Raw genomic sequence first — 23,703 nt, forward strand, 5'->3', positions numbered from 1 at the left:
CCAATTCTGCCCAATTCCCGTCCTCCGAACTGTGTCCCTCAGCAAACCATCGTTCCAGTTCAATACTACTCTCCTCCTGTGGAGCCCCCGGATCCTGGTTCTGAGCAGCGGGAGAAGGGAGCTCCCACTCCTCCTCCTTCAGAGTAGTACTCCCCAGCCTGATCCCTGACATTGGGTCCCTCCCAAGGAATCTGAGACTATTGTCATGGCTGTCTTTGCTCCTCCCTCTTCATACCTCTTCTGGTTCTGGGAGACCAGAGGTGAGTGGATCTGGTCGCAGCAGGAGAGAGAGACCCCTGGCTTTTTCAGCAGCCTGCCTCTGCTCTGCCTCTTGACCTTCTTCTGCTTCTGCCTCTGCTTCTGGATTGCTCTCTGCCACAGCCTCATCCTGCTCACTAAACACTGTTACCTCTTCAGCTTCAGACATCTTCCTCTCCCAATCCTCTCCCTCTGACCACTCATCGTCATCCCACCACCAATTCCTGGGCTCTGAGCCTTCTTCCCTGGGGGGGGGGGGAGGTTCCTGAGGAGATTCCTCCCACCACTCCTCTGTATCCAGCCAGTCCATGACATTACAGTGCTAAACTAGGACCTGCGAGACCAGGGTTCAAATCTCCACTCAGCCATAAAGCTCATTGAGTACTTTGGGCCAGTCACTCACTCTTAGCATAACTTACCTCACAGCTGTGAAGGTACATTGGAAGGCGGGTGGGTGGGGAGAACCATGTATTCCACACTGAGCTCCTTGGAGGGATATAAATGCAATGCGCACATACAATAAATAAATTTGTTTTCTATTATTTTATCGTCAGGCTATCGCTGCTTTTATTGCCGCAAACCACAACGAAACTTTTGGCCAACAGCACAGTGAACGTATTTTTAAGTAAATAAAAAGAACCTAGCTACTGTGAGGAGAGTTACTTGCACTCTAGTGCGCTCCAGTCTTCTCGCAACTGCAGTGCCGGTGTCATGCACATCATTAAAATGTGATTGGGAACAACCTTGAGAAGTTCTGCTCACGCAGCCGGCGATGCAGAACGTCAGCAAACCCGCTTGAAAACAACGGGCTCTGTCCCACATACCGGAGAAGAGCAAGGCCACGTTTTGACCTTGCTAGCTAGTGAAGGGTTTTGTTTTGTTTCCACCTGCCCCCTTAGGCAGTGTGTGTCTTTCCCACAAAGCTGAAATGATAAAAGCGAGCTTGGAAATTAGGAGCTGTTAGCAGACCCTGCTATTCCCCTCACAGGGCTATGGTTCCCAGAATTCCATAGGAAGAGGGGTTGGTGGTTAAACCATGCTGGGAATTGTAGCTCTGTGAGGGGAACAGGGGTCTCCTAAGAACTCTCAGCACCCTTAACAAACTACAGTTCCCGGGGTTCTTTGCGGCAGGATCTGTGACTGTTTAAAGTGGTATAAAGGTAAAGCGACCCCTGACCATTAGGTCCAGTCGTGACCGACTCTGGGGTTGCGGCGCTCATCTCGCTTTATTGGCCGAGGGAGCCGGCGTACAGCTTCTGGGTCATGACTAAGCCACTTCTGGCGAACCAGAGCAGCACATGGAAACGCTGTTTACCTTCCCGCTGGAGTGGTACCTATTTATCTACTTGCACTTTGACGTGCTTTTGAACTGCTAGGTTGGCAGGAGCAGGGACCGAGCAACGGGAACTCACCCCGTTGCAGGGATTCGAACCGCCGACCTTCTGATCAGCAAGTCCTAGGCTCTGTGGTTTAACCCACAGCGCCACCCGTGTCCTAAAGTGGTATAGTACTTCTTTAATTGTATAGTACAGCTGTGGCCTTAGGCTCAGAGCAGCCTCATATCCCTTAAAACTTCTTGGTTTCTCTGGGGGCTTTGGGCAAGTCTCTTATTTCTTTTCAAGGAATCGCAGAATTGTAGAGTTGGAAGGACTCCTTGAGGGTCATCGACTCCTTTGGGACTCCTCTCTTCACAGGGCTCTCTGTGTATGTAAATGCAGCTAGGCTTCCTTTTTTGTCCATCCCATCCTGGCATACCTGACCCCAGAGTTAACCTCACTCAAATACCAAGCAATCCAGTCATCTTTCCCCCAGTTTCATTTCTACGTTAGTTTGTGGCCTTGACAGGCTGATTCCTGGATGGTTTTCCCTCTGAAATGAAGGTAAATAACGTTCTCCCATTGAAGACGAGCCCAGCTCTCTCCTCCTTGGTCATTCTAATAGAACCTCATCTTTGTCTTGACATTATGATGCTTTGTAGCCCATCATCTGGTCAAATGCAAGGTCTACCAGAGCTGGGGATGGAAGGATCTGTCCATTCTGGCTCTCCCAGTTTCTCATGTTCCAGTCTTAAATCCAGCTCTCCACATTTCTGCAGCAATTTGTGCCCCCCCTTTAATACTTAACCAGCATAATAGTGCAAATTTCTCCTACAAATGTGGTTGCATGCAGTTTTTACTTATGCACACACTTACTGCAAGCAACTTCCCCTAATACAGGTAAAGTTAAAGGACCCCTGGATGGTTCAGTCCAGTCAAACTTGACTATGGGGTGTGGTGCCTATCTCGCTTCAGGTCGAGGGAGCCAGCGTTTGTCCGCAGACAGCTTTCCAGGTTATGTGGCGAGCATGCCTAAATTGCTTCTGGCGCAATGGGACAGCATGATGGGTGCCAGAGCGCACTGAAATGCCTTTTATCTTCCCACCACAGTGGTACCTATTTATCTACTCATGCTGGTATGCTTTCAAACTGCTAGGTTGGCAGGAGCTGGGACAGAGCAACAGGAGCTCACCCTGTCACACGGACTCAAACTGCCGACCTTCCGACTGGCAAGCCCAAGAGGTCCAGTGGTTTAGACCACAGCACCATGCGCTCCCTAGTTTTCCCTAATATAATACACTTTTGTATTACCAACCTAGCAGTTCGAAAGCACACCAGTGCAAGTAGATAAATAGGTACTGCTGTGGCAGGTAGGTAAACAGTGTTTCTGTGTGCTCTGGTTTCCATCACGGTGTCCTGTTGTGCCAGAAGTGGTTTAGTCATGCTGGCCACATGACCTGGAAAGCTGTCTTGGACAAACGCCGGCTTGCTTGGCCTGAAAGCGAGATGCGCGCTGCAACCCCATAGTCGCCTTTGACTGGGTCCTTTAGCTTTTACCTTTTTACCTACATTTTTGTATGTTGTTTTCAGTAATCTGTTCATTTTTATTAATTCCCCCCAAACTCTACATTTTTGCAAATCTTATTTGGTTGGAGAACTGCACCACAAAATTCAAATAAAGGCGAATTCTGAAGGGTAGCAGTATTTCGGTTTGCGTTTTGTTTCAGGAAGTGCAAATGTTGTAGATTTGCCTTTCCACATGAACGGAATTAAATTTCTTCCCCATGTCTAATTACAGCCTTCATCAACCTGGTACCCTCTAGTTGTTTTGTACTACAACTTCCATCTGTCCCAGCCAGCACTGTCTGGTGTTTATGGGAGCTGTAGTCGAAAACATTTGAAGAGCACCAGACTGGTGAAGGAGTTCCTCTAGACAGAAAGACATGAGCAGGGAGTGAAGTGAAAAAGGAATGGGAGTGCCTAAATGAATACCTTAAAAGCCAAGGTTTGAGGACAGAAACCTGGCTGAGTCTGGAATAACCTTGTGAAGTGAAAGGCTAAGAAAGAGGGATATATATCTAGATGCTAGGATAGAGATGATAAGGAAAACAGGAAGACACAATGAGAGGTAAAGGAGGTGCTGTAGGATTGGTGGAAGTCAGTGTTTGTTCCTGAACAGGATAAAATAAGGAGGGAAGGAATTGCTGAACTAATAAATTGAACTGGAATACAAAAAAGGGAGGTATGAGGAGGTCTGGGAAACAAGCAAATGAAAGATAAGTGACAAAAAGATAGAATTGTTTTTAACTGTTTTTTACTTTGTATTTTTTCTTTTTTCTTTTTCATTATGTAATATTGTGAAAACTTTAATAAATATTTATTAAAAAAAAGGAAGTCAGTGTTTGTTTTTCTTTATTAGTGTTTGCATTATTAATTTGGAAGATTTGGATTTGTCTTTTTTTGTATGGTTGTTTTTGTGTATTGTTATTTTTTGTTGTTTTTGTTGTGTGGAGAATACTAATAAAATTAATAATAATATTTTTTTTAAAAAAAGACATGTTCAGGGGGCTGTTTTCAATGGGAGGTGTTATTTTCCACGTTGGCCCTGAGAGCCACAAAGGCCTTTTCAGAATCTACCCACCAGCCTGCGATTTCAGAAGCTCCAGCACATGGGATGGTGAGGTGGGGGGAGGCGGCTGAGTGCTGAGATCCTTATTCAAATTTCTGAGATCCATTATGTAAGAGCAACAACTGGCAAATAGCTCTCATCAGATGCGACCCTCCGGGAGATGATTGACAAAAAAACACAGTCCATTTGCTTGAGGATTTACGTGGCAGGCGCGAAGGCAGCTTTCAAAGTCCCATGGATGACATTTTAGAGGCTGCATATTTCCCGCATTTTGTTTGTTAGTGACAGGAGAGCTGATTATCCTCGACATTTACACATCAAATGCTGTTTTCAATGTGTCAGGCCATAAACATTTTTACCGACGCTCCTGTGGGTGAAACATCTTGACGCCATTGCAGCCTGTAATCATTTTGTTGACATTAGCACAGAGAACGGTGGGGCAGCGAAATAACGTGAAGTAATTGGATTGAGTGAGGTAAAACAATAATTTAAAGTGAATTACCAGCCGGAGAACTGGAACAGTTAAATTCACCTGCCGGTCCTGACAGCAGGGAGAGCATTCAGAATTCTGTTAAGTTTTAAGGAAGGTTTGGCAACCTCGGGGAGAAGGCAATACTTCTGCCCAGAAAATAAGTTGGGCTATTTTTTCCGACTTGGTTGCTGTTCTCTATTTTTGTGCCCCTTTGTTGCTTTTCCACACTTCTCAGAGATTACTTGGACAAAGCTCTCAGCTCCCAGGAAAAGCAATCAGAGGTCAGAAGCTCTGCAATCCTGTCTCCACCAGAACCGGTGGCCTTGAACAGTTCAGTTAACTTTTCTGTCCCCCAAGCTGGTCACCCATGACAGAAATGTAGTGAGCCTTCAATTATTGTTCATAAACAGAGATGGAGGGAAGAGTAAATAAAAACCAGAAGGGCTTGCAAGCCAAACCTGAACACAAATGCTTTTCTGGAATATTCTAGCCCTGTTTGGGTGCTATTTGCTCTTGTGTATGTCAACACCGGGAGCAAGGAGTAGGCCTGCTCTGAATGTCACTCTGAATGTCACATGCTGCTCCCTGAGCACAAACGTTTGTGTCGGGGGGCGCAGGGTTAACCTCAATGCTTCCTGGTGAATCTTTTGTGCATTCAGTGCTATGTGCAAAGGCACATAGCGGACATCGGAGAAAGAGTGTACAATATCAGCTGTAGGACTGCTAGCGATGGCCGTGCTCTTTGCTCCCATGTTGTGAGCAAATGATGCTCAAAATATCACTTATGTGTTGTTCTGCTATGAGAAACACAAATACAGTAGTACCTCGGGTTACATACGCTTCAGGTTACATACACTTCAGGTTACAGACTCCGCTAACCTAGAAATAGTGCTTCAGGTTAAGAACTTTGCTTCAGGATGAGAACAGAGATCGGGCTCTGGCGGCGCAGTGGCAGCAGGAGGCCCCATTAGCTAAAGTGGTGCTTCAGGTTAAGAACAGTTTCAGGTTAAGAACGGACCTCCAGAATGATTTAAGTACTTAACCCGAGGTACCACTGTAAAGGACCTCCACCTTTAGGCCAACTGCTGTCAGCAAAAACAAACGAGGATGGATTCACATGACAATGTTCAACTTCCCATGTTGGCGTCCCTTGGGTGGAGACCTGGCAGTGTGAAATTTTGAACATGTCTCCAAATTGCGATTCCAAAGCTCTTTCTAGAATGGGCATGGAAGCTTTTCTAGTCCAAGGGCCACATTACCTTCAGGGTCACCTTGTGAGGGCCACATGGGATTGGCAGAAGTGGGTGGAGCAACGAGTGTAAATTTAACCTCGACACATTAGGTGTCACCCACCCATCTCTCTGATCTCCATCCAGGTCAATAAGAAGCATCATCAGAATTTAAGGACAGATTTCATCAACACATGGAGGGCAAATCATGGCTAGTGAGATATGTGGCCTGGGGCCAGTTCTAAGGGTCAGACGGCATTCTGGAGGGCTGAATTTGGCCACCCAGGCCTCAAGCCCCGACTTCTGTTCTAGAAGATTCAGGGAAGGATAAACAAAACAGTCAATAGGACTGTGGCATCTTGCTTGCAAATAAAGGTGTGTGAGGTTGTGTTATTTTATTTAGAGAAACTGATATCTGAGGCTGAAATTCTGCTCCATCTGCACTCTACATTTAAAGCTTAAAAACTTAAAGCTTAAAAATGGAAAGCATAATGCTGGTGGTCAACAAAAGAGGTTTAAAGACTCTCTCAAGGCAAATCTATTAAAAATGTAGTATAAACACCGACAACTGGGAAACACTGGCCTGCAAGCGCTCCAGTTGGAGAACAGCCTTTACCAAAGGCGTCATGGGCTTTGAAGACACTCGAACTCAGGACAAAAGGGAGAAACGTGCTAAGAGGAAGGCACGCTTGGCAAACCCTCATCGTGATCAACTCCTGCCCGGAAACCAATTTCCCCACTGTGGAAGGACATGTGGATCCAGAATTGGCCTCCACAGTCACTTACTGTTAAAACCATGTTCATGGAAGACAATCCCTTGGTTGGGCTGGGGAATGCGACTGCACTCTTACAAACTCTGGTAGGGTTGCCATATTTCAATAAGTGAAAATCTGAACACAAAAGTTGCTGAGCTATGGGTTTTTGAGCTATCTTTAATGAAATTCGCCAAAATCTACATTGCCGACATGGGCTGCCATATGTCCGGATTTCCACAATTTCCACCCAGACACCGTTTGCGAGGGCTGAATTCTGGACGTATGGCAACCCTACACTCTGGGTATATGGTTTGGGTTTAGAAGATGTGACTGGGTTCAATGAGTCTTGCTCACAGATTGTTGCACAAGACTGCATAGGATGGCAGTACCAATTACTTAGAAGACTTTGGCTCGAATTTCCCCAGGTATGTATGAAAGACAGTAAGAGAGGCTAATTGTAGGCTGAATTTTGCTGGGATTTTGCTGGGAACATAGATCATGGGTTGGCAAACAAAGGCCCGGGGGCCGGATCAAGCCCAGTCATCTTCTAAACCCGGCTCACGGACGGTCCGGGAATCACTGTGTTTTTACATGAGTAGAATGTGTGATTTTATTTCAAATGCATCTCTGGGTTATCTGTGGGGCATAAGAATTTGTTCATTTTTCTCTCTCCCCAAAACATAGTCAAGCCTTCCACAAGGTCTGAGGGACAGTGGACCGGCCCCCTGCTGAAAAGGTTTGCTGACCCCTGACATAGATCCTACCAAATGGGTTTTTTTTGGGGGGGGGCATGGGGAAGGAAGAAAAAAAAGAGGCCATTTCCGATTGCCAAGCATATTGAAATCTCAAAGGTTTAATTGAATAATTTTTGTACCAAATCACACAGTTTTGAAGTCCTGATTACACGCCCCAGGAATTTATTTGCCTGAGAAAAAAAGCTGCATTATGGATTACAAGATCAAAGATTAATTTCACTGCTGCAGACTTCAATTGTACAGCTCAGACGACACTGAACAGTTCATGGAGTCTTGTAACACCATAAAGTTCCCCCCCAACATTACATTATTGGAGTGGTGTCAGAGGAGGGGGGAGAAGTACGCGGAGAATGGACGAGCTGGACAGAAAAAATGTGCTTTCTCCTTTTGGCAAAAAAAAAAAAAGGTTAACCTTTGCTTCCAATACACATATAAATAGTTCCTTTAAAAAAGTTCTATGGTAATTTTAGGGGATGATTGGTGAATACCTCACATTCTGCCTTTTAGGCGTTCCATGACCTGAACCTGACAAGATTGTCTTTTGAGTATAATCTAACAAAAGTTGTGAATACTATTTGTAATCCCACAGAGAACGGGTGGAAAAATTCATTGCAAGTTTTGCCTTGCTCACCTTCCCCATTTATCCCTGTGGCATGTTGGGCTTCAACATTGACTCTCAAAACTGCCCCAGACTGATATTCCTCTTTTTTCTCTTCCATTTTGTGACTTCCACTCCTCCCAATATCTGATGAGTTGTCACCTACTCACATTTTACTCACGCTTTACTCATGCTTTACTCTGACCCACTCCACCTACCACTCTCTCCACCTTCATATGGTGGCTTGGACCTTTTGCCTGCTGTGTGGCTATTCTCTGGTTCTATGTACCACCAAATCTACCACCTTTTCTTTTCAAGCGCTTGTACCAAAGCGGAGCTTAGAACAACAGAAACAAGACCTGCTACTAGCACTTGCAAAGTGTCTCCTTAGGCAGCCACTTAGTGTTCCCTAGTGGTAATGCATACCTCAGAGCACGTACATAGGGTGCTTCCAGATGGACCCTCTTTTCGGGTGGGATTCAATCGTATGTTGGCAAATTCAGGCTGCGTAATCAAACTTTGTCTGGAGATCTTGCACTTCCCCCAAACATCAGATTTTTTGCGATAAGTAAAGTGATGGGGAAATGCAGCAGAAAGTGGGGGGTGCCTTTTGCCTTGACACAATGTTGTCTAACCCCTCCAAGAAAATCAGAATGCACAATAAATAGGTCATCTGGAAGCAGCTATGATTTATGCATGTTCCTGGTTCTGCAGCCTTACCGCAATTCAGTAAATAGTGTGAATTTCATCCCCTCCCTGCCCAATATGCCCTTGAATTTTTATTTTGCTGTGTACTGGTTAAAAAAGCCCACTTCTCTAGGAATAATATTGTATGCTACCCATTCTCTTTACTAGCCTCTCAAATTGAAGGATGTTTTGCAAGAATGGTCACAACCACATTCTTATGCCACTTTAAATCCCGCAAAGAATCATGGGAGCTGTAGTCTGCTATGGGCACTGACCTCATAGACCTACAGTTCTCAGCACCCTTAACAAACAACAGTTCCCAGGATTCTCCTTGGCTGTTAAAGTTGTATAAGAGAGCTTTAAGTTTATGGTGTAGATGTGACCTAAGTTTTATCTGAGTGAAAATGCCACTGTGAACGGCCTCTAAGACTCCCCCCACCCCTGACGCTGCTCTTCTTAGTGACAGGCATATCCAGGTTTGGACATTACGAAATACAAGAAGGGCACTTCTCACTTTCAGTTAATAAAAGAAATAATAAAATATAACATATTCGTATTACAATACACCACTAGTTTTAATATATGTTTTTGTCCTCTTGTCTAGTATTCTTTTTTTCTTTTTCTTTTAAATATACAGTAAAAAAATCTAAAATAGTTGGAAGTAAAAAATGAAAAAATAGCTGACTATGGGTTGTATTTTTGTTTTTTGTTTTAGTTCTTCTTTACAGTGATATGGTAGCAAATACAAGGAAAAAAAATACAGAGAAGAAACTTGTACGGAAAGTGTTTTCTGGTCCCATCTCTGCCAACAGGGCTCAGGTTGGAGTCGGAGATGAATGGAGTCGACGGGCGTGGTAGATTAATGCGATTTGTGGGGTTTGCTTTTTTGGCTGTAGCTTTGGTAGATAATGATCTGTGAGTCCAAGATATTGCAAATAAATGTCTAAAACATTGGAAGGGAAAGCTTAACCCTGAGCATGAAGCCAACATGAAGAAAATCGCTCTGATCCAGAACTTTGAGGGTCCCCCCCTCTCCCTGCAATCCAGAAGAAACTAAGTACTGCTCGCATCCCAAGAAAATCAACCATGGCTAAAATGTCCTAAAGATTTTAGCGGTGGTGAAGTTTGATTAGCGTTCTCTGGGTAAGGGCCTGGGTGTGAAGAATGCACACCCTGACTTCCTGCTAATGTGTGGCTGCCCTTTGACCTTGGTTTAGGAGGCAGCTGGAGATACATTTCTGAATCCATCTTAGTTCAGCCAGACAAATCAAACCTCTCTCACCGTCCTCCAAATTTCCTTGTACTCCCCACACCTTCTCCCTCCACAGCCTTGGGTGGAACTTAAACGGTTCGCATGGACACACACGCAGCAATGTAATACATCCCTCCAGAATGGGTTTGCAACGAAATGGTGATGTGTTTCATCAACAAGGCTTGGCAAATGGGTCACACTGAGCCCTATTTTGGCTGTAGAAAAAGAAAGGAGAAAGAAAGAAAAGGGAAAAGAAAAAAGAAAGAAGTAACAATTTTGCAGCGTAAACCAAGATTATGTAGACGGCCAACGCAAATGGCGATTCCTTCTCCCATCACCTGCATAATAACAGCATCACGTTTGCATATAGAACAGCCTTTTTTCATTATTGCTCTACTTCATAAAAAATATAAGGAACTTAGAACAGACGTACGCGTTACAAACTTAAGGTTCTTTGGTGAAGAATGAAAAAAAACAACAACAGTATTTCAGCTGTCAATCCATCCCGGAAGCGAGCCGGCTGCTTCTATCTGTTGATCCTTTGGATCCTTTCACAGAGGAGGGACAGATACTGGGTCAACTTGACCATGGCAACGATAGCAAGCCCTCCTATCATCATACAAGTTGGCCAAAAGAGGGAGTGGAACAGCACGTTGGAGCTGTAGAGTTTGGTTAGCAATACATTCTTTTGAATGCCTTCGGGGTCATAGTAACAGGAGAAGTGCTGGTACTTTCTGAAGTTCTCCATGACGACATTCACGAGGGACAGAGACTCTTCAAAGTTCTTGCCACACTTGGGTATATATGAGCACTGTCGGAGGGGGAGAAAAACAAATGAGATAAGAGACAGTATGCATCCCTGGCCAAACCAAATGCTCGTGAATATGTATGTACACCCATACATTTAAAATACAAATATGGCTTTCCTCAAAGAATGGATCTGTATTTACTTAGCTTTGACCAATCAGTCAAGAATTGTGCATGGAGGCACATGTCGCTCCCCCCAGGGAAGATTTACAAACTCCCTTTTCGGATATTACATAAGTATGAAAACAGGAAGCATCACTCACACTTCCTGCTTCGGCATCACTTGTGACTTACAAAGTAAATATTCCAACAAAGTGGCTTGATTATTTGAAAAGAAAACAAATCCAATATTTTTTTTCCAGCTCCCCGAGCCCTTAGCAATCAAAAGTAGAGAAAAGCAAAGCGTAGCAGTTGAAACAGCTGGAGTCTAGACCAGAATCTGGGTATTGGGCTGCAAAACTCGGAGAAATATATATATAGGGATAGAAGAAAAGGACACCCAGAATTCTTCTTACTGTTCTGCCTCTGCTGGAAATCTAAGTGCTTTCTCTTGCCTCTGGGATTGGTGTGATCAATGAACTGAAAAGGCTGTGCAGGTTTTGTGTTGACCTTCGGAGGCTTGGTAGTGCAGACCTTCTGGGACACAAGTCTCACTCTTTCCCCGGCAGTGTCAGTAATATCACTGGCTCCGAGATGGCTTGGAGGTGGGAGGAAAGTGACAACGGGTACCCCAAGGGACCCACGCTAAGTCCCAGACTCTGGATTCCTGCTTTCATTACTTTGGCGCACACAGCTGTATTCCCAGCCTGTGGAACAGATGGCCCCTCGTCAAGCCAAACAGCTGGAAGTAACCATCAGCTATTGTTGCCTGCCACTGGCAAGAGCACCTCACCGTTTCTGTTTACCTTGTTATAGTAGGAAAAAAAGAGGTAAAACTCGGGTTAAATTACACAGTTTGGGCTCACGTCTTGAGGAGCAGAGCCCCCAAGCCTGGATGTCCTGAGATAAGGGTACCGGGTGCACTGGGTTACCATAGCAACATCCATGAGGTTGAGCGTATGACTTGCTGAGTCATTCACCCCCTCATTGGTTCAGGAAATAGGCCTACGTGTAAAGATGGGGATCCTGGTCTCTGGGGCATTGCTTTCATTGTATGATGTCTTGTCCATGTTCTGCTGTCCTGTTGCACGCCCTCCTGCCCTGTTTGCTGTCAGGGTTTGACTCTGAATCTGTGAGAGGCCATGGTTTTTAAACAATAGCGTGAGCTATTATGGCAATAGTGTTAGTGAATCTCTCTGCACATATGTATCTCTGCTTCAAAAACCAGAAGAACTGTATTTAGTGGATAATAGTGGCTGCCTTTGTCTTCTGTCTGGAAACAATAAATGCTTTGTTACTTTGAACCGTTTCCCCCCTTAACTGGGGACTCTGGAAGAAGCTCTGGAAGAAGAAGGAGCAGGAAATCTCTGGAAGACTCTGCCGGGGATCCACATAGTCTGATGATACAAATCACCCTGGTTGAGGTGTGGTGAACTACCAACAGACTTCCACAAGTCACCAGCAACATTGCTAGGCAGGCTAAGTGGGGTGGCCCAATGGGACCATATGCCACTGGTTCTGAATGTGCTGCAGTGGCTGCCATTGAGCTACCAGACCCAGTGGTATGTACCAGCATACAAAGCCCTCAATGGCTTGGTACCCAAGTACATAAAAGAGTGCCTTCACCATCTACCATTTCAAATTCATCTCAAATTCATCTCAAAAACCATCTCAAATTCTGTGATCAGCAGGTGAGGCCTTGTCAGCAGGTCTTGACTCATGACAGGGCCTTCTCAGTGGTGGTTCCGATTTGTGGAATGCCGTCCCTCGTGAAGCATGCCCGACTCCCTTATGCAGTTTATATAAATAATGTAAGTTACATAATTTTGCTGTAGCAGAAAGCAAAATGAATATTGTAGTTTTTAGTGGAAGATGAATCGCAGTGGAATGGAAACAGTGCTCTATATGACGCATGTGGCGCAGAATGGAAAACAATGGCTTTTTACATCCCTAAGTGTTAACACTTGGGGAAATGAGTTACTGCTGGTGCTAAGAGGAGGTGCAACATGGGATACTTCCAAGTGGTCCAGGGTCTCTCACATTCCTTGGCATCATGGGAAGAAACAACACTGCAGTCACGCCTACCCACACCAGGAAAACATGAATACTGTGCTTTACTGCTGGTGTGATGGCCTCCCAGAGAATAGCGGAAGCCATTTATTTCTCCAGGGATTCTGCCTAAAATGAAAGTAGGAAGCATCTCCAGCATTCTGGTGGGCTTCAGAACAACGTTGCATGATGATCAGAGCAGTACCCTTCTTCTCACGTCAGTGGTGGAGAACCTGCATTGCTGGACACGACTCCCACCATCCCAGGTCATTGGCCAGGCTGGTTGGGGCTGATGGGAGTTGGAATCCAACAGTATCTGGAGAGCCTCAGGTTCCCCACTCTTGGTTTCCTGGCAGAGAGAAAAATGGCAGCCACTAGGTTCTGGTGTTGCCATTACCAGAACCTCAAACTACACAGTGGTGGAAGTGAAAAAGGTCAGCCAGAGACAAGGATCTGGCTTCAGGAAATCATTTGCCGCCCACCATCTCTCTGAGTCCTCAGATTTCATCTGAAAGTTCTTGTAAAAAGATCTTGCAGTTGAGCCTTATGCATGATTCATAGGAAGCTTATGATGGATGCAGTTTGCTCACTGTTTGGCAGTGCGTCTAAATAAACATGATCAGCCTGTCCTTCATTAAATAAAAACATTAAATAGCATTAAATAACAGCATTAAATAACAACAGACTTCTGGGGGCAGGTAAAGAGTGAGAATCAGCAAGAAAACAACAATTAAAAGTCATTTGTTCATTGGGGAGCATCACCACTTCGCCTCTCAAGTCCATTCTGAGACCTAAAAGTGCAGTGTAAGTAACTTAGTAGGGAGCTAGACTAACCATTTGGTGTGATTGATCTAGGATCCAGTTCTTTGTTTAGAAATTAAAAGGACATGAACAGAGACCAATGGTTAGACCATGATCACACTTAGTGAAGGCTGGGGGAAGGGCTGCAGTTCAACGGTAGAGCATTTGCTTTGCATGCAATAGCTTAGTTGGTTAGAGCATGGTGCTGACAATGCCAAGGTTGCGGGTTCGATCCCTGTCTCCTCCATATCTGCATATTTCTGCATTGCAGGGGGTTGGACTAGATGATCCTCAGGGTCCCATCCAACTTGATACTTCTATGGTTCTATGCAGAAGGTCCTAGGGTCAACCCATGGCATCTCCAGATAGGGCTGTAAATACCCTGACTGTAACCTTGAAGAGCCACTGTGAGTCAGTGTGGACAATACTGAGATAGAACTCAGTATAAGGCAGGTTCCTGTGCTCCTAAGGTCAGTGAAGGCTGATCCATTTGGGCAAATGGGACACTGCCCCACCAAATTCAAGCTGCCCTCAGCCAGAACCCACTTGCCTGCCTTCTTACTTACAACCACAACAGGGAGTCGCCCTGTTAGCCAGCTTCCTCCTCCTTAGTTTCTTTTTATATATATATATACACATTTTTATTGATTTTTTAACATATCAGTTCCAACAGTCATACAACATATCTTCTCATCTTATACAATGTTTTAGATTTCCGTCAACACCTCTGATGATTTTCTGTTCTTTATCACTTATTCTGCATTTCTTAATTTCTGTGTTGCATTTAATTGTCCTCAACTAATAATTCTTTTCATAGTCTTTCTTGTAACATTTCAGATAATTCACCTTACAAAACTTCTTGCAATCCTACTAGCGTAATCTGTTCATCACAATTCCTTTTCAAATAGTTCATATATTTACTCCAGGCTTCTAAGAATCTCTGATCCCGCAGGTTTCGAATCCTTCCTGTTAATTTATCTAATTCTGCATAGTCCATTCCTCCTCCTTAGTTTCAGTGTTGCACGGCATGGAGAAAGTGGATAGAGAATTTTTATTATTATTATTCCTCTCACATAGCACTAGAACACATGGACGCCTAATGAAGCCGAAGATTCAGGACAGATGAAAGAAAGGATTCGCCCAATTATGGAACTCACGCAGTGACGCTCGCCAACTTCCAAGACTTTAAAAGAGGATTGGAGGACAAAATCATGGAGGGAAAGGCTATCAATGGTGACTAGCCAGGGTAGTTACGCTCTGCCTTCATGGTCGGAAGCAGTAATGCTTCTGAATGCCACAGGAGGGAAGAGAACTCGTGTTCTTGGGTCTTGCTTGATGGATTCCCACAGGCACCTGGTTGGTCACTGTGAGAACAGGGTGCTGGACTAGGTGGTCATTGGTCTGAGACAGCAGGCTCTTCCTATGCCTTTGCAGAACTCAACAGGGAGGAAGATGGGGACAAAAGTGGAAATTAGTGGCTCCACCTGCCATGGTCTCTAGCTCTAACTACCTGCTGCCTTACTAGTTCAAGAAAAAAGCACACCAAGAACTCTGGCCAATATAAGTTTCAATAGTGGGAGTGGTCCCTACTCGCAAATCAATAGTCAACTGTAACAAAAACTAATCCATTCAAAAGTATGTATTCTGACAAGGATTACAAACTCGAATAGAGATTACAAACTCAAACAGAGATTACAAACTCAAACTCATAAGGATATGTATAACACAATAATTCATTACAGTATTAGAGATAAGAGTTTATGAGTAGAGATAGGTTCATGTTAGTCCATAGTCAGATTTGATGTGAAGATCTTAGTTTCAATCATTGAGCAGAAGTTAGAAGTCAATTATGGATCAGAAACCAGGACAGGGTCCTGTTTTGATGTACTCACCTTCATCAGCTAATTTTTAAGGGGTCGTGTAAGTTGGAAGTATTCGTATAAATATATCCTGTTATTTTCTACGTTTCTCAGAGATAACAACTAAGTGTGGGTAGATCAACGTGTATCTTGAGCTTTTCTGTGCCTTACTAGTTCAGCCACTTAAGATACATGCATGATGGGTGGAGGAGAATGGTTCAAGGGCACACCAGGCCTGGAGTGTGAGTGACCACATCCAGAAAAATTGAAAGTCAACAACAGCATGGTTGTGTCCTAGTTGCTGCTAGGAACTTCTTTGGGTATGGAGCTTGTCTTGCCTCTGAGATGAACACGGAACATCTCTGCCTAGAGCGGATTTGCTGAAGGACTCGGCAAGAGTATTTTAAATTCCATTCTAGGTCAAGAAGTCAAGCATTACCATCAAGGGATGTTGCATTAACAAAACTGATTTGGGATTCAGTTTGCACAATGGTATGTCAGAGGGCGGGATGGGGAACGATAAAGGAGGGGAAGCCCTAGAGAGGCAATCATAACCTGTAAAAACAGCCTTGAGTCAAGCAAGCATTAACTGTACCTGCATTAGATTAAGAGGAAGCAGCAGCTGGGGGGATTTAAGTGTGAATTAAAACAGGCAGAAACTCTTTGAGATTTCAAGAGCTAATGTAGCATAGCAGCTAAGGGCCAAACCAGACATTGCAGGCAGCCAGGGGTAACTTTTATCTGACACATTAAAAAGCCCTTAAAGGAGCCTGGTACTGGGAGGTGATAAGTTTGGCAGAAGGAATGGCATAATTGCTTTTTAACCGTTTCCCGTCTAGCTGTTTTTCTGCTAGCAATTGCTCCCGTGGTGTTTGTGTGAGTGTGAAATACAGATGTTTTTAAAACAGCAGCAGCAGCAACAACAACAACTAAACACAAGAACTACCATTGTTGTTTATCCAGCCCTGTAATCCTTGCATAACTGAACATCTTATTCTGCACCAAGCACCACCGAAGCTAATTAAACTGCCATAACATCCTTTTGCACTCTTGTCTTTAAATAGTTGCAAACTCCAGAGTTTGGGGTTTTTACATCATGCCCAACCTCCCCCTCTGCACTCCCTGCCTGCCTCTTTAGCTGTTTTTCTTAACATCTAGCCCAGAGAAGGGTAAGTTGGATCCTCCTAACAGAGGGTCCATGTTGTGCTTGACCCTGAAACTCTTCCCTAACCGGCTTGTGGGCGGGGCTTGCCCTGCTCCAAGCTGGTGGTGCCACAGTTATGCCAATGGCCTTTAGCCAATCAGCAGCATGGCAAGGTTGGGGGTTGGGGGTATTTATTTGGCAGTGCGACGTAGCGACCTCCTTTTTCTTCGCGCTGCCGAACACCCGTCCGCCCACCTGTTAATTAGGTCGTGTTTGGCCTTGCTTTGGACTTTGGTTGGTCGCCTGTTTTGGAATGGCGGCCAGGTAGGAATTTTTTCCAATGTGGCAGATTGGCTGTGGCCACTTGGTTTTTGCCTACCTCTTAGCAATCGTCACAGCTTTGTAAGGTTTGGCGGTTAGGCATTGGTTTAGGGGAATGTGGGGAGGGGAGGTGCAGCCATCACCTGCCCCTCCAATGAATAGGGTATTCCGTTAAAGGAATCCGGGGGTCTGGATCTCGTCCAAAGCCCGAAGAGGGGCTAGGGCCATGCCAGGACCCCCGGGAATCCCAGGGGTGGGCACCAGTCAATATACACTGACGGCGATCCCCCTGCTGGTTGTTTACCCTTCCAGGCTTCCTGCAGGGTGGGGCAGGAGCCAGCTATAGTTTGATACCAATGTCTAAGCCAATACCAGTCACATCTGTGTATTTTAATAAAGTTGTGGCCAAAAATTGCCCATTAACATTTAAACTAAATTCTGTCTCCACTGTCTTTATTTCCATGGGGGATGGGTTTTGGGGCTTGAAGCACAATGCAAAAGCTTGCTCACTATTTTGTGCCGTTTTAGTTGGTACAAAAAGAAAGGTCTTATTTTGGATTCTGCCACCCGCCACTGGAGCAATGCTGTGGATTAATATTGGCTATACTGAGACCTCTGGTTTGGTTGCATCCAGTGTGGGATGGAGAGATAGAGTGTCAGGCAAGCAGAGGCTTTAAAAAAAAAAAAAAGGTCCCCTCTCTGAACCACCTTTCTTCTTCTTTTTTTTGCAGGCCAAGATCTACGTTCTGTCTCTACAATGGAATAACGATGGGCATTTTGAAGAATGAAAACTGGCAAGTGTTTTCTCTGCCTCCCTCGGTGCAGCGTGCAAAGTCCCAGAAAATGCCACTGCTGCTTCAGCAGCGGGTGGGTGGGAATGGCTGGTAGACAGGCATTGTTGTGTATGTTTCCCCTGACAGCACACAGGCCCCAAGGTGTGTTTACCCCTTTCAATTCCCTACACAAGGAATAATCACATTTTATCCAGTGTTAAAATACCGCTGTATTGAGCACTGGGGAAAGAACTGCTGTTTGAGCCAAAAATGGAAAATTATTACATTTTTATCCCACCCTTCACCTGGGATATCTAAGCATACTTTGTTCTTTTCAGTGCTTTCCCCCCAAGAAAAATAGGTGCTGGAACTTACCATGAAGCTCTTACAGTAAGTCGCCAGGCGACTTGAGGCAGCTCTGAAAAGATGCTGGTTTGACAACAGCTGCATTCACGACCCACAGAGGGGCTACAAACTATGGCAAGCTGCCTCCCTGGCTGGTTTGGGGGCTGCCCCTGGTTCTGGTGCATGTCAAATAAATGCACCCCCTCCCTCGTTCTGTTAGATTCAGGCAGGTGGCTAGGGCAGCTTGGAAGGGCCCTCGTGCAAATATGCACAAGTGCAATGATAGAGGCCTGGCCAGAAAGCTTAAAGCCCATCGCTGCTTCTCTGGGAAAAACTTTGGAACAGCGACCTAAAATTCACAGCATGTTATTCTTTGAAGGAGAACTACCTGAAAATGATTTATAGATGGTATTTAATTCCGGACTTCCGGAGGCAGCGCGAAACAAGCAATGGCGGTCCTCTTCAGTCTCTGAAGAGGGGCTCCGCAGAAAAGGATCGTTCGCTACGGCACAGCAACGATCCATCAAGAAAAACCACGAGCAGAGTGAGCTCGTGGCCGTGGGACTCGGCGGGCACCTGGAGCGACCCCCAAAACGAAGAAGGGACCCCGTAAGGGGCTCCGGAAGCGCGGAGGGGAAGCGGTGCTGAGAGTACATCGCTCTTTCTGCGGGAGCGAAGCCGCGCGGCTGCTGCTGATGAGCGCCGACCTTTCTTCCTCAAGCATTGGATCCTAAATTATCTACTCGTGAGTAAGAAGTATCTTAATTTGGAACTACAAATTGTAAATTTGGCTGAAAGCGGGAGACGAGAAAAGGAAGTCCGTCTTCCGGCAGTGTTTAGAGATCAAAGGCAAAGGAACTGACAAGCTGGAAGCAATAGAAAGGGATCGTAAAATGGGAAGCATGCGCTTGGTGGAACTGACAATTGAAGAGAAAGGCAAGCTATTTTTCTTCTTTATGTTTTTGTGTTGATGTAATTTGGGAACCTTCTCCTTTTGTGGACTTTAAAAAAAACCTTAAAACCCAGTCCCGGGCTGGCAGGGGAAATGGGTTGTCTTTGCGGATACAATTTATAAAGTGGAAATGGATACATAGAGGCACTATTAGAAGATACAATTAAGCAACTGTATCTTGCACCCTCAGATGGGCTCTTTGTGGCAATTTTGAAAGGGCTCTGCAAGTGGAAAAATTCAGGACTATTGTGACTTTATTTAGTTGCAGGAACTTTAATGGCGACTAAAACTTTCTTCCTTTCTTTTTGAACTGTAACAACACTCCCTCTGGTGGAGCTCTGGATTTACAAACTCCTGGGAACTAACTTTGTTTTGACTCTCTGCTGTTTTTGTTATCTACTCTGAGGAATGTCTCTCCTATGGGAAAACTGACAGTTTGACCTTGACTCATAGACAGCTGTGGTATGAGTGGCCCTCCGAAAACAAGATCTGCAGCGAAAGCAGGGAAAGGCCAACTTGTTCAAACAACTTTGACTTCTCAGTCTCGCAGATCTTCGGTCCCTGCTGTGCTACAGGGAGCTGTACCCTCAACAACAGCTCCACTAAAGGAAGTTGAACAGCCAACAACTGAGGATATGGCTGCAGGGGGATCTGGTACCCTTCTAGATGAAATGCTACAGCAATTTGCAATTTTAAATAAGAAGGTTGACGATCAAACAGCAAAAATTGACTTAGCCACATCCTCAATTACAAAACTATCTGAACAAGTGGCTCAACACTCACAAACAATTGGGAACTTAAAAGACGCCACTTCTGAGAACCGGAAATTGGCCGAGGCTGCAAATGAGAAATCTGATCAAGCAATTCAGAAAGTGGAAGAATTGAAAGGAGAGGTAAGGCCACTACACAAGCACGTCAGTGACCAGCAGGCCTACCTGTCTATGGTGGAATTGAGAAATCGAGAAAATAATTTAAGATTACGCTCTATCCCAGAGCTTGAGAAAGAGGACCTGATTGGCTATCTAACAACAGAATTTTCTAAATTCTGGGGTATAAAAGAGGACGAAGATTTTAAGATAACAACTGCGTTTAGATTGGGAAGAATTGCCAGGAAGGACAGGCCCAGAGACTGTTTGATTATTTTAAGGACTAAACAGGAGAGAGACAAAATACTTGACCTCCACTTCAATAAATCACTTGAGATCCAGGACAAAAGAGCGGAAATTTACAAAGATATCCCTAAACAACTATTGGATCTCAGAGCCAACTATACTGATTTAGCCAGACTTTTGAGAAGCAACGGGATACCTTACAGGTGGGAGTTTCCACAAGGTTTATCATTCAACTACAAAGGAAAGAAAGCTAAAATCAAAACGAAAGAGGACAGCCAGAAGTTCCTACACGACCACGGAGAAGACCTGCAGAAGGGAACAGCAGTTCCTTGGCCTCCACCAGAATCTGGAAAAGAACCAGCACCCTCGGATTTGGACAAAAAAGAAGACACCCCATAAAGAGCAACAACAGATTGATACAGGATGTCTCTGCAGCTGTATAGTTGGAATATTAATGGCGCAAATTCCCCGGAAAAACGCAAAAGGATTTTTCATATTTTGAAAAAAGAACATTTGGATATAATTTGTTTGCAAGAAACCCATGTGACTAGGCTCCATAGGAAAGTGTTAATTAATAAAAGATTGGGCCAAGAATTTATCTCATCAGACAGAGTCAAAAAGAGAGGTGTGGTGATCTACGCAAAGGAGAACCTAGCACCGAAATTTTTGTTTAAAGATGAACAAGGAAGAATCCTGGCAATTGAAATACAAACCCAAGGAGAAAAAGTTTTGATATTAGGAATCTATGCACCAAATGAGGGGAAATCAGAATTTTTCAAGAAGCTACATGAGACATTACTGGACTATCTGGACTATCCTAATATTGTTATGATGGGAGATATGAATGGGGTGGTCTCTACTTACATGGATAAGTCACAAAACCAGAACTTGACCAAGGATGGCAGACTACCAAAAACCTTTTTTGAATTAACTGACAATATGGATTTGATCGACATCTGGAGGACGAGAAACCCCTTAGGTAAAGAAGGAACTTTTTTCTCTGAGGCCCACCTGTCATGGACAAGAATCGACCAAATTTGGACAACTAGAGGGCTGGCACCTAAGACTATAAGAGTGGAAATCTGCCCAAAAACCTGCTCCGACCATAACGCTTTGAAAATGGAAGTGAGATTTACTCCAGCTGATTCCTTCAGATGGAAAATGAATGACAATCTGTTAAGAGATCAAGAGATTGTAAAAAAGGCCCAAAAAGCTTTAAAGGATTATTTTGAAATTAATTTGAATACCTCGGTGGAAAAAAGAATAATCTGGGACGCAAGTAAAGCTGTTATGAGAGGATTTCTGATACAACAGAACGCGATCAAGAAAAAATTTTGGAATGGAAAAAAGGATAAGATATTAGAGAAAATAAGAGATGGAGAGAAAAAATTAAGACTGAACCCAAAATCAAAAGAGACTTTAAGAGAAATCAAATTCCACCAGTCACAATACACGAAATTGATAAACCAAGAAGTGGAATGGAAAATCAAACAAATGAAACAAAGATCCTTTGAATCTGCGAATAAATGTGGGAAACTGCTAGCTTAGCAGTTGAAAAAGAGACAAAAATTAAATTATGTTACCAACCTAGAAGTTGAAGGGAAAAACATCCAGAAACCAGGAGAAATTAGAAAGTGTTTCCAGAAATATTTTAAAAAATTGTATACCCAAGGGCCTGAGGAAATGATTGAGATAGAACAATTTTTGAAAGAGAATGGCCTACCAGAACTACCTCAAGAGAAGAGATCAATCTTGAATTGCAAAATAACACAACAGGAAATTGAGGATGCCATTCAGAACATGCAACTAGGCAAATCTCCAGGCCCTGATGGTCTCACCTCCAAGTATTATAGGACGCTAAAAGACTATTTGATACAACCTTTAATGGAGGTTTGCAACCAGATTATGGGGGGAGGGAGGGCACCAGAAACGTGGAAAGAAGCATTCATCACATTGATACCCAAAGTGGAAACTGAAAAGACTCAACTGAAGAACTACCGTCCCATCTCACTCCTAAATGTGGATTACAAAATATTTGCAGACATTTTGGCAAATAGATTTAAAAAAGTACTAAATGAAGTAATCCATAAGGACCAAGCAGGCTTTCTCCCAGGCAGGCATTTGTTTGACAATACTAGGAACATTATTGACATTTTGGAACTGTTGCAAACAAATATTAATACCAAAGCAGTGTTAATTTTTATCGATGCAGAGAAGGCCTTTGATAATATCTCTTGGAAGTTTATAAAGAAAAACTTGGAAGGGATGGGAGTGGGACGGGGGTTTGAGAATGGAATAGAGGCAATTTATTCAGAACAAAAGGCTAAGTTGATAGTGAACAATGTGGTGACAGAAGAGTTTTCTATTGAAAAAGGAACTCGACAGGGGTGCCCCCTATCCCCTCTATTATTTATCTCGGTCCTGGAGGTGCTGCTGAATATGATCAGGAAGGATCGGCAGGTACAGGGAATACGGGTCGGAGCGAAACAATATAAACTTAAAGCATTTGCAGATGACTTGGTTTTAACACTACAGGAGCCAGAATCTAGTACAAAAAGAGTTTTAGAACTGATTCAGGAATTTGGTCGGGTGGCGGGTTTTAAGTTGAATAAACAAAAAAAAAAGGTACTAGGAAAAAATTTGACATCTTCTGAAACAGATGGGTTCCAGAAGGAAACAGAACTAAACATTGTTAAAAAAGTGAAATACCTGGGGGTTAATCTGTTTTCTAAAAATTTGAACTTATTTAAAGATAATTATGAGAAATGTTGGTCAGAAGTTAAAAAAGACCTAGAAATCTGGTCAAGATTGAAATTATCCTTGTTAGGCCGAATAGCAGCTATAAAAATGAACGTCTTGCCAAAAATGTTGTTTCTGTTTCAAGCCTTACAGATTGTGGACAGAGTGGAATGCTTTGGAAAGTGGCAGAAGGATATTTCGAAATTTGTTTGGCAGGGCAAAAAGCCCCGAATAAAGTTTAAAATATTAACTGATGCAAAGGAAAGAGGGGGGTTTGCCCTGCCAGACTTAAGGTTATACTACGAAGCTGCTGCCTTCTGCTGGATGAAAGATTGGATTCTGTTAGAAAACACTGATGTCCTAGATCTGGAAGGCTTTAATAATTCGTTAGGTTGGCATGCGTATCTGTGGTATGACAAGGCAAAAACATTTGGAATGTTTAAAAACCATATTGTCAGAAAAGCAATATTTTTGGTCTGGAAAAAATATAAAGACTTATTGGAGAGTAAAACTCCGAGGTGGTTATCACCAATAGAGGCCAAGGCTCGGAAAAAACCCAATATGGAGGCCAGCTGGCCGAAATATTGGGAAATAATAGAAAACATTGGAGATAATTGGAGGTTGCAGAGCTTTGAAAAACTAAAGGGTAAGGTGCAAGATTGGTTTCATTATGCCCAAATCAATGAGGTTTTTAAGTTAGACAAAAAAACAGGATTCCAGGTGGAAAAATCGAAACTTGAGACAGAGTTGT

At 43.9% G+C, this 23,703-nt stretch overlaps 2 protein-coding genes across 7 annotated transcripts in view; one reads left to right on the top strand and one right to left on the bottom strand.

Annotated features, from left to right (window-relative positions):
* ZMAT3 (zinc finger matrin-type 3) overlaps positions 1–23,703 on the top strand; it is a 327,537-nt gene that overhangs the window by 91,412 nt on the left and 212,422 nt on the right. The window lies entirely within an intron of this gene.
* The window catches only part of KCNMB2 (potassium calcium-activated channel subfamily M regulatory beta subunit 2), a 329,491-nt gene continuing 313,280 nt past the window's right edge, over positions 7,493–23,703 (bottom strand). For all 6 annotated transcript variants that reach the window (XM_081190650.1, XM_081190648.1, XM_081190652.1 and 3 more), the window contains one exon: positions 7,493–10,762. In XM_081190650.1, the coding sequence (XP_081046776.1) occupies positions 10,478–10,762 (285 nt within the window). In that variant the 3' untranslated portion in view covers positions 7,493–10,477. The remainder of the gene's footprint in view (positions 10,763–23,703) is intronic.

This window comes from Podarcis bocagei, assembly GCF_964188305.1.
Source record: "Podarcis bocagei genome assembly, chromosome: 4".
NCBI lineage: Eukaryota > Metazoa > Chordata > Lepidosauria > Squamata > Lacertidae > Podarcis > Podarcis bocagei.